General features: G+C 37.8%; 1 protein-coding gene across 2 annotated transcripts in view; it reads right to left on the minus strand.

Annotated features, from left to right (window-relative positions):
- NUP153 (nucleoporin 153) overlaps positions 1-17787 on the minus strand; it is a 53168-nt gene that overhangs the window by 1603 nt on the left and 33778 nt on the right. For both annotated transcript variants that reach the window (XM_060774848.2, XM_060774847.2), the window contains exons 13-21: positions 17217-17309; positions 16969-17059; positions 15584-15685; positions 12398-13033; positions 10250-10444; positions 7287-8153; positions 3279-3656; positions 834-1121; positions 225-375 (exon numbers count right to left, since the gene is read on the minus strand). In XM_060774848.2, coding sequence (XP_060630831.2) covers positions 225-375; positions 834-1121; positions 3279-3656; positions 7287-8153; positions 10250-10444; positions 12398-13033; positions 15584-15685; positions 16969-17059; positions 17217-17309 — 2801 coding nt within the window. The remainder of the gene's footprint in view (positions 1-224; positions 376-833; positions 1122-3278; positions 3657-7286; positions 8154-10249; positions 10445-12397; positions 13034-15583; positions 15686-16968; positions 17060-17216; positions 17310-17787) is intronic.

Below are 17787 nucleotides of genomic sequence, written 5' to 3' on the forward strand. Positions count from 1 at the left end.
CCTTCAAAGAAACAACTATGATATTGCTTTGAAGGATGTATTAATGGGAAGAGGTGAGTGCATACATTCACTTAATACACTCACTTCTTCTCTGTCCTCGCCATAACTGCTAATCAGTAATGTGGCAATGTAAGCATATTATTAAAACTTACTCCTCTGCAAGATGTACATGAAACTAAAACACAACAGTGACACAAATGTATGAAACTATTGAAAGTTCTTACCCTAAATTAAATGAAGGCTGATTGAATGAAAATCCTGAAGAGCCTGCAGGCTGTGCTGATGCACCAGGAGCTGCACCAAAGGTAAATACTCCTGGACTGTTTCCTGTGAAGTTGAAATTAGTAGCACTACCTCCAAACTGAAACACTGGACCTGAAGGAATAAACACTGAGGCTTAGCTTCATAAATGAAAAGCTTATTGTCTATTACTGTTTAGAAAATAGATAAGAATAATATTCCAGTAGCACATTCAGTACTTATAATCAGAAAAGACAATAGGACCTTTGCAAATATTATATTTCCAAATATCAACATTTTTTAAAAGGATGCAATGATGGCATATAAACGTCTAAACAACCATAAACATTCAATACTGTATTTCTCCAGCAAAACCTCTTAATGGGATACAGCAAACTTTTTTGAAACTTCTTCAAAAGAGTTTCAGAAATTTGACTATGAGACTTTTTTTATCTTTTAGAAGACAATCAACAATAACAGCAGAAATGTTCTAACATACAGCTGGGGCTGAAAAATATGGATTAAAAATGGAGGCACATCTCTTTTTTGAGTACATCAGTCAATATCAAGAGACTTCCACAGTTTGCACTTACCAGAATTAGGAGTTGTACCTGCGCCAAAACCAGGCTGTTGTGCAGCTTGTTGTCCAAAGACAGGGGGCTGTGTGCTGCTTGATACAGATCCAAAAGCGGGAGGCCCAGCCTGGGAGCCAGCAGGAAATAATGAAGATGAAGAGAGTGATCCAAAGGTTGGGGCAGGAGGCTGGCTGGGGCCTTGGCTTTGGCCAAAGGTTGGGGTCTGGCTGGTGCCAAAAGCTGGGGCTGCGGCAGGAGCTGCAGTCCCAGAGCCAAACACAAAGGAGGAAGAGGAGGAGGAGGAACCTAGAAAAGCAAGAGAGATGGCTCAAGGCAGGAACTGCACCGATCAGAGATGACTCGAACATAAAGTATGCTTCTGATATTATAATGGTATGTCTCAGCTGGTCTCTACTCTTTAAGATGCTTGAAATGGCCAAAATCCAACTCTTGTGTAGTCATGTGGATTTTTATTTGTAATTCCTGGACAAGTTTATGGTGAGGAATATCCCACCCTGTGCAAATGCATTTACAGTGCATCAGGATGGGCAAACTTCGAACCTCCAGGTGTTTGGGACTTCAGCTCCCACAATTCCTAACCGTTGTTAGGAATTGTGGGAGTTGAAGTCCAAAACATCTGGAGGGCTGAAGTTTGTCTATGCCTGATCCCCTTAAGGCAGCAATGTGGAGCAAGACGTTTTATGCAACCAATTTTAAAATGAAAAACTTTTCAGCACTCAGTAGTTCAATGGAAACTATACATTGCATTTTTTTTAAAAACTGTTTCATAAAATGAAGTAGTAACAAAGAATGGGTGGGAGTACAATATGAGGCAAGAACAGCAGTTTTTACACTAATTCATTTTTATCAAGTGATTAACCCTAGGAAGTCTGTGTATCTTATGTTTGTCTGTGTGAATGTGTTTCTATTTCTCAACATCCCTTGCTTCTGGTGAATCAATCGGAAACTAAAGTGTGACAAACACATTTTCCTTGTCACAGAAAGACAATTCTTTGACAAAATAAAATAGGTTTCAAATTATTCTGTTTTCCTACATCTGAAACAAAACCAGGCAGTGCAAGGAAATTCTACAGTGAGAGGAAAACTCAATGAAAGTGTGCTGAACTCTAGTTGGAAATGGATGGATGAAAAATAACAGCATACCAAGCAACTGTTTGAATATGCTACAATTAGTGTGCTAAACATTTTTTCTGCCTTTCAGCATTAAACTTAAATAAATAGTATATGCAAAGTACATGTTTTCTAAAAGAAAAGATAAATATTCTAATAAAAAGAATTTCCACCCACAATTTTGACTTTGTTTGAAAACGTTTCCTCCAGTCAAACTTAATTCAAATATTTATGGATTGATGGGGTACTGGAATTTTAGTTTCTAAACAAAATATATCTTAAGTTAAACAAATACAACACATCATATCACACTTTATTGAGAGATGGTACAGAATTTTCTGGAAAACACTACTGCTGCAGTTTTTAAAAACCCTGCATTTTTTAAAAACACCCTGCATATACAAGACTTTCAAAAGAACAATGCACTACCAATTGATGGCAAATAGCTGTTTTATACTGAAATGGCTGCTTTATATTTTGACACATGCACAAATGCATATACATGCAGCCATTGGGGGGGGGGGACGGGGGGACTGCATTCCATTTTTATGATTAGGAACAACCAGAGGCTGAAGAGAAAAATGAAATTAATTTATAAGTGCACATCACTTGACAAAAAGATATGGCAGCAGCATTTGAAGAACCAGAATCCATGAAGAGAATTAAGCAAGTTGGTGTAACACTGCAGTTTAGATTCTGAGCTGAGAAAATCCCTGGTTTGATGCCATAAATACACCAGGCAGCCTTAGCTTTCAGCACTTTGGGAAAGCTGCATCAGCATTGCCCTTTACAGCCTTTACAAGCTTTCCCTAACACCTCAGAGTTCTTTCTTTTCTTTTTCTCACTACACACACTTCCCAAGTTACAGACATCTGGGTTACATACGACTTTTGCTTAAGAACAAAGTGAGACAACAGGAAGAGAGAGAAATCTACCCCTAGGAAGGGAAATTCACTCCTGGAGAGTTATCAAGGGGAAAAGGGGTCTCCACTGAAGTTTTATCACCAATCTTTGTTTCAACAACAAATCAAATTTTTCTATATCCAAGTATCACAGGGATAGAAAATGAAGTGAAATCATCTGAACAGGGGCACAGGCAGCAGAACAAAGAATGTTACCCCTTCACTGTTCTATCCAAAACTAAAAATCTAGGCTGGACTTCACCTTAAAAATGCACCTGTTCCAACAGAAAAAAATAAACTTTAGAACAAACCTATAGAAGCTATCTTGTCTGTAACCCAGGCTCAGCCTGCAACAAAGCTTATTTGTAAAGATGTCTTTTTTTCCCACTGTACACTTACAATCCCAACCTCCCCCCAGTTTTCAGCCTACCTGCTGTAGGAGCTGCTGTGGTGGTAGGTGCTAAAAAACTGAAGATAGGGTTCGGTGTGCTGTTAGTGGTGGCCGCTGCCCCAAATAGAAAGGGCGCAGGAGCACTTGTACTGGCGGTGGTGGCGGCTGGCTTGGTCTCTTGAGAAAACCCAAAGGACTTGGAGTCCGAAGGGTTACCAAAAACAGAGCTGCTCACAGTGCTGTTGGCCTGTCCAAACAAAAAAGTTGGTGGAGGATTCGAGGAAGAGGTTGTGCTGCTGAATATGTTGCTGCTGCCGCCGCTATTACCACTGATGCCACCAACAGAAACACTTGGCACAACAGGATTAGAAGTAGTAGAGGTCAGGAAACTAAATGCAGGCTTTGCTGATCCTGGATCTGAAAGTTACAAGGAAATAAGAATACGTTTAGAACATCAGAATAGAAAATAAACATTAATGAAGATGGACTATGCATCCCTCAATAGCTATGAAACCAGTAAGTTGAACCTGTTTATCTTAACTGAGCAACTTACAAATGTTACAACAACTAATATCACTATTTTTTTTCTTAAAGCAAATCAAGCATTTCACTCAAATTTACAAGTTGCAAAGGGATATAATGCTTAAGGGGATTCCATAGAAATGGCCATAAACATTTGGCTAAATTTTGTTGCATGCAAGGCACCATATGGCTGTATGAAACAATGCAACTGTTCAGATGCAAGAGTCAGTCTCCTGAAGCATAGTTTACTAAACTGAGTAGCAGAAATGCATTCAAAATACTTTTATTCTCACTGATACTTCAGTGGGAATATTGGGAGAGAAATCAACCAATTACAAAAACAAAAATTGTAATGCAAAACTGTCAAGTTTCGTTAACTTTTCCCATTATGTCTGAACCCAGAATTGATGCGAAATCACCAGCTGCAAGCCAGAAGAGGAAATAATGGTTTGACAAACCGGAGAGTTTTCATATTATGTGTACATCAGGAGGGTGGAAGAAAGAAGAAAAGTACAGGCACTTCTTTCTATCATGGTTTATTAGATTCGAGTGTTGTGTCTAGAGATTAAGAAACCCCAGTTTTCAGGAAAAGGTTATATTTGTACCAAGAAAATCTAAACAAAAAGGCCTTGGTTGATTTTTGTGCCTACTCTGCCAATATATATGCAAGTGACAATGAAGAGGCAGATTATACAAGTCACTGATGATTCCAAAATTAGTTTATATCTCATTGATTTTGATTAAACTGTTTATGCCTCTGCCCTCCACCAGACTTGCTCCATTCAGGGTTCTCTGTTTTCTTCCAATTCTCTTCCTGATCTCTCTCCTGATATTCCACTAACTCTTCTGAAAGACAATTTTTATCAGGCTCTTCCCCCTGGAAACTGTTTTCGTCTAGTCAGAAAAAGAACTACTACTAAACTTGCCTGAACTTGATTTGCAGTTTTTATACAGTCTCTCTCTTCTGCTAGCTCAGCTTTTGACAACTTCAGTCTAGAGTCTATGTTTGCTATTGTTGCTGGGAGAGGAAATCCACAACAATGTAAAATTTTGGATGCCCAAAGAAAATGATATAAATATGGAGTATTTTATTACTGAGTCGACAAGTTCCTTCTGCTTTCGCCTTGATCTGGTTCCATAATTCTGTCTTAGTTTGACATAATTTAAAAGACTCAAAATTCTACAAGAAACCAGTGGTTTTCCTTTGGGTCCTCTTTTCTCTTTCATGATGCAATTTTCTAGTTCTCACATCTGCATCTTCGATTATGTTTTAGTCTACTTCCTTTTCTTTCAGTCTAATCATGTCATTTTTAATTCTTTCTCTCAGAAATCAGTGTATCCCTTCTACTAATACAATGGAGGCAATTCTTCATTGTCAACTTGTATTGTTCTATATATTGGCTTTTCTCCCATGGCTTCGGCTGCTTGTTGGACCTGTTCTACACATTTCTCCGGCCATGTTTTTTTTCTTTTCCAGTTCTTACAATAGTTTCTTTCCACATCTTCCATCTATAAATTGGAAGTGTAATCTGTATCTTCATTCTTTTGCTCCTTGCTATCTCTCTTGCCTTGTAATAAATAATAATAAAACAGAAATTGCAACACTTCAGTGTCAGTTATTATTTCTCTGACTGCAGACCTTCATCTTAGACTAATCCAACTCCCATGAAGTAATTTGTCCACAATTAATAACATATTCAGGACAGTATATACAATTATTCTTCTGCTCATACCCCTTATAGTACCTGTATTAATTTTCTTACCCTCTAAGTAATGTATGCTTTTATTTGAGGAATAATGTTAAGGATTGGTTATTTGACTTATAAAACACTGCCCTATTTTACTGACCAAGCAAAAATCAGGTATTTGATGGATTAATTTAGGAGGACTATAAGAGAGTTTTAAGCCCATAAGAATGGTAAGTTAATTGATAAAATTAGGATGACAGAGCACTATTAATCAGTCATTGATAGACGATAATACTAATCTGTGCCATACAAATATGTCAGTGAACTCCAAGAGCTTGAACAGTTCTTAATTGTTAAGAAATCCAGGAGATGTACACAATAACTAAACTCTGCTTTTGACTGCTTTTTTCCTTGGAGACTAGGACGCGGAACAATGGCTTCAAACTACAAGAGAGGAGATTCCATCTGAACATTAGGAAGAACTTCCTGACTGTGAGAGCCGTTCAGCAGTGGAACTCTCTGCCCCGGAGTGTGGTGGAGGCTCCTTCTTTGGAAGCTTTTAAGCAGAGGCTGGATGGCCATTTGTCAGGGGTGATTTGAATGCAATATTCCTGCTTCTTGGCAGGGGGTTGGACTGGATGGCCCTTGAGGTCTCTTCCAACTCTTTGATTCTATGATTCTATGACTCACTTTGGAAACTGATTTTGAAAGGTAGTTCATACATGTATACACAATGTATAAAATAAGAACCTATTTATTATTTAACAAACAGTAAGTTTTGATTTAATTGAATATTTAATTATGAAGAATTCATAGATGCTCCACTAAATAACACTCCAATCTAAATGGTAACGGCACTATTTCTGACTGGTAGCTATTACATTATATCTACGGAAGTTATTTATCACCCTTTGATCTGCTATTAAATGTGTAATTAGCAATGCAGTGGACATGGGAAGAGCCTCCTCGAAGACAGAGTAAATACAGTTGGGCATTTTTTTGTAAACGGCTAATCTTTCCGACCCAAAAGTATTGCTTTATATGCAATGTTTTTGACATGAAATAAATTAGCAGCCTACAGAATTCAATTTATATATTAGCAAAACTATTGTCAATATGATAAACTTAATCCATGCCATAATTTAATTAATTTTATTTAGGAAGGTTTGTAAATGAGTCAACAAAAGTTACTGGCAAAGGATACGTGCCTATGCTGGATGGGAAAGAAAGGGCTGCCCTCCAAAAGCAGCCTCCTTAGTTTTTACACATCATACAAATGAGGAGTGGATCACTCTATCCCTCCTCACAATTGCCTGAACTGTAGTCTCCTACAGTTCTCAGGGTAGTGATTAAACAGAAAGGTGTTTCTATCACATTTCTAATATGAAACTGTATCCAAGTTGAGAAATCAGGTTAGATTCCTAGTTTAGAAATCAAACTGTTCCAAAACTTGAGATAGTATCTGGAAACCGATTGCCTGAGGTTACACTGTGCCTCTATTATCCCACACAAGAATGGTGATGAGTTTTAAGGACCATATGAGATGTGCAAAATTAGTATGAATGGCTCATTTCCCATCTTGTACACAGAGGCATCTAAGGGGTACCTGCTTTGTTCAACACCACTTTCCAAACTGCACAAAAGACTGACTTTACCAATAATTCAGCAAAAGACGAACCATTAGCAACCATTAGAGCAAGGACATTTTATGAGCACAGATCCCCTTCAGAATAGGTCCCCACATATGTTTAATAACCTGCAGATTTAATTTTACAATTATCTTGACAGCATACAGCAAGAAATTAATGCTAAAAATGCAAGGAAGCTGTTCACCTACCTGTGGTGCTTCCCTGTGCCCCAAACGTAAAAGCTGGTTTTGTTTGTTGTTCAATTTCTTTCTCAGGTGGTTTTGCCAGGCTGAAACTAAAGGCAGGTTTTACTGTGCCACTGTCTTTGGTTTGCTCTGCCCTTCCAAAGGAAAACATGGGTGCAGGTGCCTTTGAATCTTCGTTCTCTGCTTTTTTGCCAAAGACTAGATTAGAAGGGGCACTGGACTCCGGTTTTTCATCTGTCCGTCCTAAAACAACCTGTGGAGCCGCCACTGGTTCCACATTAGCAAAAGTGAAGCCACTTTTCGTTGAAGGAATTTCATCTTTTTTCTCCACTGGCTTATTTAAAGAAAAAGTTGTGACTCCAGTTTCTTTCCCCACAGCACCTCCAAATTTGAAGCTACCTATTCCAGTTTTATTTTCAGACGTAGTAGTGGAGGCTGAGGATCCTGTACCAAAAGTGAAACCTCCCAGAGTAGGGTTGCTAAGACCTTCTTTCTTCTCTTGCTGTCCAAGGTTAGCGATCCCAAACTGAAATGATGAAGATGGTGTATTGCTAGTCCCAGAGGGAAGTCCAAAGCTAAAAGTGCTCTTGCTATCTTTACTGTCCTCGGATTTTGACTCTGAAGGAAAGCTTCCCAGTTTGGGCCCTTCATTTTTAGGTAACTGAAAGCCTCCTGCCATGGTGATCGGCGATGATCCCAATTCTGCTGTAATACCAAATTTGAATCCTCCTTGCTCCCCAAATTTGAAGTTTTTTCCTGTATTTCCCAATGTCTGAGGTGATTCTGAAGATGATGACTGAATTCCAAATTTAAACAAAGGAGCAGATGAAGTTGAAGAAGACTGAGTTGAGACAGCAGCAATACCAAAACCTGAAATAAACATTCAAACATTAAATATGTTTAAAAAGCTGGAAGTGATCAGAAAGTAGATCAGCCTCTAAAAGGCAAACCACACCCTATAACAACAGGGACTTCAAACTTATTTTCATCGAGGGCCACATCAGCCTTATAATTGCTTTCAAAGGGCTGTTGAATTCATGGACACAGAATCTGTGAATACAGAGGATAGACTGTACTTTTTTTCCATAGTGATTGCTGCTCTTTAGTTTTTACCCCTTTTGAGTTCCCAGATATTATTGAACAACGACTTTTGATTATTCGCCATTAAAAGTGGGGATAATGAGAATGACAATCTAACAGCACTTGTGGCTCTGAGGTTGGGGAAAGGTTAAAGTACAATTTAAAGTCAGACATCAAATCCACAACCCTTCTATCTAAATTCAAACACCAATATCTTGACTAAACAAACAAAAAAACCTGCAGCCACCCAGATGTTACTGTATCACATTTCACCTCAGCTGTAGTCATGATATCTAATGATGAGGAATATGGAAGTTATAGTCCACCATCTGGAGGACTACATGACATGGTGAGCTAGATTTTGCCCACTGGCCTTAAGTTGGACACTTGTGCCCTAGAGACATCTGGAGTAATAGTTGGTTGTTTATAAGCTGAATAATGGAAGGAGAGAATGGGCTGCACTAGACATAGAGTTGACAAGCAGCAGAATTTCCATCCCTAATTTATAAAATCAGCATTTATGAGTCTTACACTGTTTGTTTTCAAGGCAATGTGCACCCAGATGTAGATCCGAATTTGCAACCCTCATCCAGAGTAAGAGGCACATTTTAAGGCAGTACAAGGGAACATTAATTCACTAGCAAGTGTATATGCCATCTGCTACTCCTAAATCAGTTGCCCTTAATAGGAGCTCACCACAGAAGAGGTGGAATGATAGGAGAAAATACCTTCCCTGATGCTCTAATTTCCTTCTTGTTCAGAATAGCACTTGTAACAAATTTAGAGGGGGCGGGGTGGAATACATAAACCGTGGTTTCTTTTTTTGTGTATTTTTGTATTAATTGTGGACACGAGTAGGATAATACAAATCTCAATAATGAACTTCCACTTACATTTTCTCTCAATATAATGTATCTTATTTACATTAACTTTGCCAATTCCAATTCCAATTGCACGTTTATGAACCTCTTTTGTCTAACAGTGTCCCCTCCCCTCAGTTTCATCCCCACCCATTGGGAACAGTTGTAACTTCAATTCGGGTATTATTTGAAATAATCAATCATGAAGAGAGTAGCTGCCTGTTGTGTTTTAACCTTCTTTCAAAAATATAATCCTCGAGCATACAGTCCTCTAAATATTCAAACCATTTTTAGAATTCCCCCTTTCCCTGCTCTTTCCAGCCCAAGGCTACTGTTACTTGGGCCACTTCTATCATATGTTTTATAATATCTGCCCATTTATTTGTGCTGCTCCTGCCTTAATTTTCTGAATTAAAATTCCCTTTTATTCAGCTCTACTTTTTTGCCTTAATAGTTCTGCCATCTCTTTATTTTATTATAAATGTTTTGTATCTTGTCATGGTTCCACCACATATGCATAAAAGAGCCAATTTTAGTATATTCCTTATTGGGTGGGCTAATATCCTATTTTTAATCAAACTATATTGATCCTCGTTAGCTATGTTTTGTGAAAAATTTGTAGTCTACATTGCCTAATGCAATTGGTATGTAAGAGCTGGGGTTGGTCTCATCTTTGTTAGGTTTTAGGATTTTAACTCTCTCTATGTCTCTGGGATGATTCTATTCTTCAATATCCCGATAAATAGAATTGCTAGATTTGGGGTGATTTCTGGTTGGAATATTTTGTAGAAATTTGTGCTAAAGCCATCTGGACCAGGGGAAGAATTTAATTTAAATTCTTAATAACCTCTTCAATTTTAGCAATAGGAATATTTTTATTCAATATTAATTGTGTCTGTGAATCTAATTTCCTTGTAATTAGGTCCTCTAATTTTCCAGTGTCTTTATTTGTATACAGTTTTTCATAGTAGCTTGCATATAAACCATAGTTTCTGTGCTTAGAGTATCTCAATTTCTCAAACATACCTGTAGGTTCAGTCTTGCTACCTGGTTTTGCAGTTTCACAAGCTACACATTTGGTGGCATCAGCTTTGTTTTGCACTAAGCAGGTTTCACAATCCCAACTTCCTTCTGGTTTCTTAAACTTGTCTAAACCCAGAAGTCCTCCAGAAAGAACAGGCAAAGAGGAAGCACTGCTACTCACTACAGGTAATGAAGCACCTAGGTAAGAAAACAACAGAGCAGGAAGCAACCATTAGCAAGTGGCATTTCTGTCTGGGAACTGCCTACCAATTTATATAAACTTGTTTAACAATTCTTTTCGGGAGGGAAAGAACAAAATTACCACTTAAACACATTTTTTAAAAAATAATAATAATACAAAACCACCTAAGTTTTGTTAGTTAAATTTTCAAAATGCTCTAGAGCTGGGCTACTTAAAATGATTGTACAAGTCTTCAAGCTTGGAATTCCAGGAAACTACACATAGCAATTTCACACAAAAATGGTGCTGGTCCCCCACACACTGGGAAAATACATGCTGGTCTATGACATCAAATAATTTGAGAAGCATTGGTCTAGATTCCAGGAGTCAAATTATGAAATTGAAATCAACAGCTGCTCTTAGCCAATGCAGAATAATGTGGTATTTTCAGCAACTTTTTAATACAGGTGGCTGTTTAACTGCTAGATGCTACAGTTTATGACCTTTTCTCACTAGCAGTCCATAAAAGATTCCAAGGAAACTTTTTTAAAACAATTATGTTGTAAATGATCTAGAACTCTCAATCACCCTGGAAAAACAACTGCCTTAGATTTAATACAACAATGATGAATATAATTCATGAATGAATGGTGGCGCTAGAGAATTGTATAGATATTGTGCAATGCTAAAAACAAAAACAAATGGGTCCTAGAGGAAATCAAACCTGAACTCTCCTAAAGGCCAAGATGATCACACTGAGGCCATTATACTTTGGAAATATCATGAGAAGCTATGACTCACTGGAAAATACAATAATATTCAATAATGTGGAAGGCATTGGGATCTAGTCTATGCAACCAGATTTACTAGTAGACAGCTCATTCAAGGAAGCCACACTATGAATTTTCAAGAACTGAGAAGGCATTTGGTAACTGGGATACTTGCAGGCCTCTTCTTTTATAAGGATGTTGTCAACTGCAAGTAACAATGAATACACTTCATGTATTTTGTCTGAGGAAACTAATTTGAAGGAGTTAGACAACTGTTACGATATTCTTTCTTTTTAAAGAAAGTTGTGGAAGTTGTAGAATCCAAATTTCCTTTCCATTTTAAAGAGACAGGGCTAAATCCAACATCAAGCCTGCAGTAACACTGCACATTCCTCCTTACAACTTCCTATGGCTCTAAAATCTATTTTGAGATGTTTCCTGCCAATCAGAGCAGGGTTTTAGGACACATGGGAGAATCCAAAAGAAAGAGGCATTGACCTCTTTCTGCCTGTGGAAAAGCCCTATTGGTGTTGCTCACAATCCAAAATTTAGGTTATTTTATTGTCAAAATATAACCCTGATAGACGACAGTTAAAAAGTAAAACCCGATAGAGAAAAATTAAACATAGTTTCCTTGCCCTTCAATCTTGGCATCTAAGAAATTAGATTAAACCAGACTGCATATTCAATAAGCACAAATTCAGTTCAAGAGGACACTAATTTTTCTTCTCTTTCCCAATTTGCCTTGTGGTTAATGTCTAAAAGATACAACAATGGGCAGAACAATGTTTAACACAAATACCAAAATCAACACAGTAATATCTGCTCTTTTCAGTATTTCTCCTCTTTGCTTTCAACCTGTAACATTATATAAGGCATGTTTTGCCTCTGTCGTGGTCTGAAAATTACTGTGGTCTGCTGTGGCCACCGTATTTAGAGCAAGGAACGTATTGCCCAATAGTGCATCACAGTTTGCAAATTATTTTCACTTAAAAACATATCTAGTGCATATTCAATGGTGTCCCATTTTATTTCATTTAGTTAAATATTACATAGTATAATCCTATGTATGCACTCTTAGAAGCAAAATTTGCTAAGATCAAAGAGTCTTATATTCCCTGGAAAGTATGATTTGGACTCTAGCAGGGAAATTGTCCCCCCACCCCCACCAAAATGCAATTTCAAGTGCTGCATGCTCACCTGGTTTGTCTGACTGACAGGCCACACATTTGCTGCTCTCTGCATTATTTGACACTAAGCACACAGAACATTCCCAAGTGCCTTCTGGCTTTTTGAATTTGTCTCCAAATCCCAAAGTGACTGTAGTATCAGCAGAGCTAGAAGAGGAAGAAACTGTTGTTGCTGCACTGTCTGTGACAAAAGGCAACACAAGAGCTTGTTTGACTCCTGTTCCAAGCTTTGGTGTTTCACAGGCCACGCATTTTGTACTTTCTGGTTTGTTCTGGACCAAACAGGTATCACAATCCCAAGTTCCAGCTGCCTTCTTAAATTTGTCTCCAAAGCCCTGTGTCCCTGTGGTAGAAACAGCTGATTTGACAGTGATGGTTTCAGTCAAAGTACCTATCGACCCAGTACTGTCCGATGCCGGCACTTTAGCAGCTTGGCAGGCTATGCATTTGTTGTCTGTCAGCTTGTTTTCTATGGGGCATGTATTACACTTCCAGTAACTTGACACTGGTTTGGGTGAATCTCCAGGTACTGAAGCAGCTCCAGAGAAAGTACTTATTGCAGGTCTTGTATAAACTACAGTATTTTCTGAAGCAGGTGGAGTGGCTGCTGAAGAATACACTGATGGAGTGGTGGGAGATGTAAAACCTATAGAAAAAAACAAAACGAAAGGACACCTGAATTTCTAGAATATTTAAGACACTTAAGATAGCTGAAGTATCATTGATAAAAGGATAATATTGACCTCTTGGTTAATCAGGGTCAGAACCATTTCAGTAACTGGAATAATCACTTCTTGGGAAAATTACTGCCTAAAATTAAAATGCTACCCAAATGTTTCTATGTATTGTTGGTATTCACAAGGTTTTTCCCCCAAATAATCTGGTAAATAGCCCCCAAATGTTCATCTACATTATAAAAATTACTTCCTGTGATTTAGTTTACAGATTGACCAATACTCACCAAACTTTACCTAATACTGTAATTTTGGGGGGCTAGAAAGGAAGTGACTTACACAAATATTGTGATCCCTTGTTTAACAAAGATTTTAAAAAATCTTTTAATAAATATGATTTTTCATACAAGAGCTTCGGTTTCTTCAATAGTATACATTTAAAAAGACCTCTCAACCTCTGAGGATGCCTGCCATAGATGCAGGCAAAACGTCAGGAGAGAATACTTATAGAACATGGCCATACAGCCCGAAAAACTTAAAGCAACACAGTGATTCTGGCCATGAAAGCCTTCGACAACACATTTAAAAAGTACTCTGTATGAGTTTGATCATAAAATTTATAATCAGGATAGAATTTATGTGGTGGTTACTTAAACGGCAGGAACCAGAATCATGGCAAAATTTCAAATAAGGAGACTCCTAAAAGTAAAAAGGGGAACTGCTATAATACACTGGAGAATTATTTTTGAAAGATGATTTTAGAGAGCAGTTCAACAAATAATTCAACATAGAAATCCCTAAATGGCTTGACCTCAATATCCAAAAGAGGGTTTCTCCCTATAGACTCCTGCCAAAAGACAGAGGCCTCCTGATGGTTCCTCCTCTGTGTCTCACCAATGGGGTAATAGAGTGTGGGAGGATGTGGGGAGACAACCATGTTGACCACAGTGCCCCAGTTCTGAAACATACTCCTCTTAGAGATCCAACTGGTGTCAACACTGGTGTCATTCAGGTACTAAGTAAAAGCGTGGCTAAATTATTTCTAAAGCCTTTGGGGCTTAACAAATTTTGTCTAAACCTGTACATATATGTGCTTTTCAACTGTCCTAAATTACCTGAACTGGTTTGAAACTGTTTTATAGTCTGCTTTTTGCACAAGACAATGGTCAGCCCTCTCTAATTCTGATCATGCCCACTATATTCCTGGTTTGTTAAGGTTTGCTTTTAATATATTTTAATGATGTTTTTATACCCTGCTTTTTTAAATTGTTTAATTAGACTGCTATATTACGTTTCTAATTGTTTTTTAGTGGTAAACTCTGTTGTTTGCTCTGGGCTTGATCCTGCATGTAAGCCGCCCGAGTCCCTTCGGGGAGATGGTGGCAGGGTATAAAAAAATTGCTGTTGTTGGTGATATTATTATTAATTATTATTATTAAGTTGTTAAAAGATTTAACATGAAAATTCATTAGTTGCATTGTTTAATTTGTTTTGAACTATGTAAATAATGTATTGTCGAAGGCTTTCATGGCCGGAATCACTGGGTTGTTGTAGGATTTTTTCGGGCTATATGGCCATGTTCTAGAGGCATTTTCTCCTGATGTTTCACCTGCATCTAATGACCAGGGTGGGGCAAAGAACTTATTATTTGAGAACACACTCTAATAACCACCATGTCAGACTACACAGAGAAGCCATTGAAATCCACAAGCATGTGGACAATTTCAACAGAAAGGAGGAAACCATGAAAATGAACAAAATCTGGCTACCAATATTTAAAAACTCTAAAATTACAACAGCAAAACAACAGAGGGAAACAATCAGGCACATCTAATCACCTCTCAACAAAAGATTGCCCCAGGCATGTCAGACCATCAAATGCTAATCAAGGTGGTCAGTTGAAACATTCACACCTAGCTCCAACAGACAAGAGTTCTTTGCCCCACCCTGGTCATTCCACAGATATATAAACCCACTTTCCTAGTTCCAATAGACCTCACTACCTCTGAGGATGCTTGCCATAGATGAAGGCAAAACGTCAGGAGAAAATGCCTCTAGAACATGACCATATAACCCAAAAAACCTACAACAACCCTATGTAAATAACGTGAGATATAAACATTGAGATGCTTAAACAAACACCTTAGAAAATACTAATATGATCCTCTGCTGAAATTTCAATTAATTCCCATCATTGGGATATAGTTAATATGATGGATCCATTGTACTCATTGCTAAAACTGTCAAAATTCAGCAAAATGAGTTTTTGGTTCACCTCCATAGTAAATATAAATGTATCACAGAAAGAGCACAGGGGCCGACTTTATTTCAATACCTACATTTGATGTTAATGTCACTGTGATAGTTTCCCTTTATATAAATTCATTATAGATGATACTGGGCAAAGTTTCATTCTCTCTATATATGTTATATGAAACAAAGTTGTTTATCAAAATATCTATATACAAATGGTATTGCTTCTAATTGTTTATCTATTATTAAGACCTTATCAATTGACTCACCAGGACTTTTCAAAATATCCAAAACACTTCCTTCTTTCAGGATTTTTGCAGGCTTAAAAGGACCATCGTACTCACTCACTCTCTTATTGCTAATAGTCGAAGCTGTAGATACAAAGAAAGTTTTAAGTAACTTTATGGATTGGACTGGGAATGCTTCAGGTAGTAGCTATGTTTTATAAGCTCATCACTAGTACACTTTATCAAGCTGTGCTAGCTTTCATAAAGTAGCCCAATCAATTACCATATTGACTCAAATCTAATGATTGGCTAAATTAGTCAAAAGTGAGGTGCGCATTAGATCCAATGGTGTGTTAGAATCACGCACCTAACCCTGCCTGCGCCCTGATGTCAGGCTGAGGCTGGCGAACCCGCTTCCCAACTGGCCTCATTCACAAGGCCTTCAACCTCCCCCCCCCCTCCGATTTTGAAGGCCTTGTGAATGAAGCCTCAGTTGAGAGGCCACTGTCCACCTGTCAGGCCGAGGCTGGTGGGTCACGACTTCCCCTGGCCTGTCAACTGCTCAGAGGACAGTAGAATGGCTAACAGGTAAGGGGAAGAGACACATTACATTCGACAAATCTATCTCTCTCTTTTTGCAATGTGTACTTCACTGATGGTGCATTACATTTGAGTAAATACGGAGTACGTTATCTTTACTCATATAATGTACTGACCACAGAAGTTAATTTTTTTTGTTGTGTCAGGAACGACTTGAGAAACTGCAAGTCGCTTCTGGTGTGAGAGAATTGGCCGTCTGCAAGGACATTGCCCAGAGGACGCCCGGATGATTTGATGTTTTTATCATCCTTGTGGGAGGCTTCTCTCATGTCCCCGCATGAGGAGCTGGAGTTGATAGAGGGAGCTCACCCGCCTCTCCCCAGATTCGAACCTGCAACCTGTTGGTTTTCAGTCCTGCCGGCACAGGGGTTTAACCCACTGCGCCACCAGGAGCTCCAGAAGTTAAATAAGCTTTGCTGATGCTGTGATACGGTTTTATCAAAACTTAATTTAAGCCTCAGGAACTTTAATCCAAACCAAGAGCTTGAATGCATTCATTTCTGATACCGTTTTGAACAGATAATTTAAAAAATATTACCAAAGACCCTGACATTTATAGAGCAGACCCATTACATCAGGTCCATGTCAAAAAGGAAATCTCTGATTCATATGTGTGTATTCTCTAAAACATTTACCACATTTTTTTTAAATTGAGGCATTTTTTTGTAATAACCTTGTATACGTGGATTTCATTCTGTGTGGATTCTACAATAAAATGTGATCCTGGACAACTCATACGTCTCAGCCTAGAGCATGAAGGTGCTAAACTAGAGTCTTTATCTAATTTATTTATCTAATTATTTACATTAAATGAATATGTTTATTACCTTCTGTGATCATAGGTAATGCTGGAGTTTCCTTGGGCCCTGAAGATTCAGATGATTTTGCAACAGGAACACTAAATTTAAAGCCACCAGCCTGAAAGAGATAATAACAAAATTTCAAAAAAGAAATCTATGGCTTATACATGCTCTTAAAAGAGAATAGCAGATTGCTGATTCTGCACACTAAATTAAATATACATTTTTATCATATTTACACTTCTTTCGTTATAAATTTAAACAGGATTACTTACAGACATTGGTGGCAGCACTTCTGCTTTAGTCGATTTTACAATGGGAGATGAAAATCTGAACACGGGACTGCTAGCATTACTGGCTGGTTGCCCCTAATTTTTTAAAGGAATTAAATTTTTAAACAGCTTGACTGAAAAATTATATTAATGAATGTCTAACAATATACAAGAAAAAAATATTTCACATTTTGAAGGAAAACTGGACATGCATTCAAAGAATCCTTTGAGAACCCAAGTGTATCTCTGCTGCTTCTCAAATAACATACCAAATTATATAAGCGAACCTCAGAAGTAATATTAACATTAGATATTTCACTCTATTTATTAACAAGGTCTGGTATCTAGTAGGCTGTAGTATATTCTACTGGATATAATGCCCTGTTAATAAATAAGAATAGGCTCCACCATATCATACTGGATATCAGGCCTTGTTTACATCTGTAGAATGACAGTTGTCACTAATATTACTATGCTGATTCTGAGCTTCAGACTCCAGAACTAATATAACTTTCCAAAGGAAAAAAATGTCACTGATTTTCCCCACCATCTCCCCCCATAGCTAAAATATATA

Source organism: Anolis sagrei, chromosome 4 (assembly GCF_037176765.1).
Source record: "Anolis sagrei isolate rAnoSag1 chromosome 4, rAnoSag1.mat, whole genome shotgun sequence".
NCBI lineage: Eukaryota > Metazoa > Chordata > Lepidosauria > Squamata > Dactyloidae > Anolis > Anolis sagrei.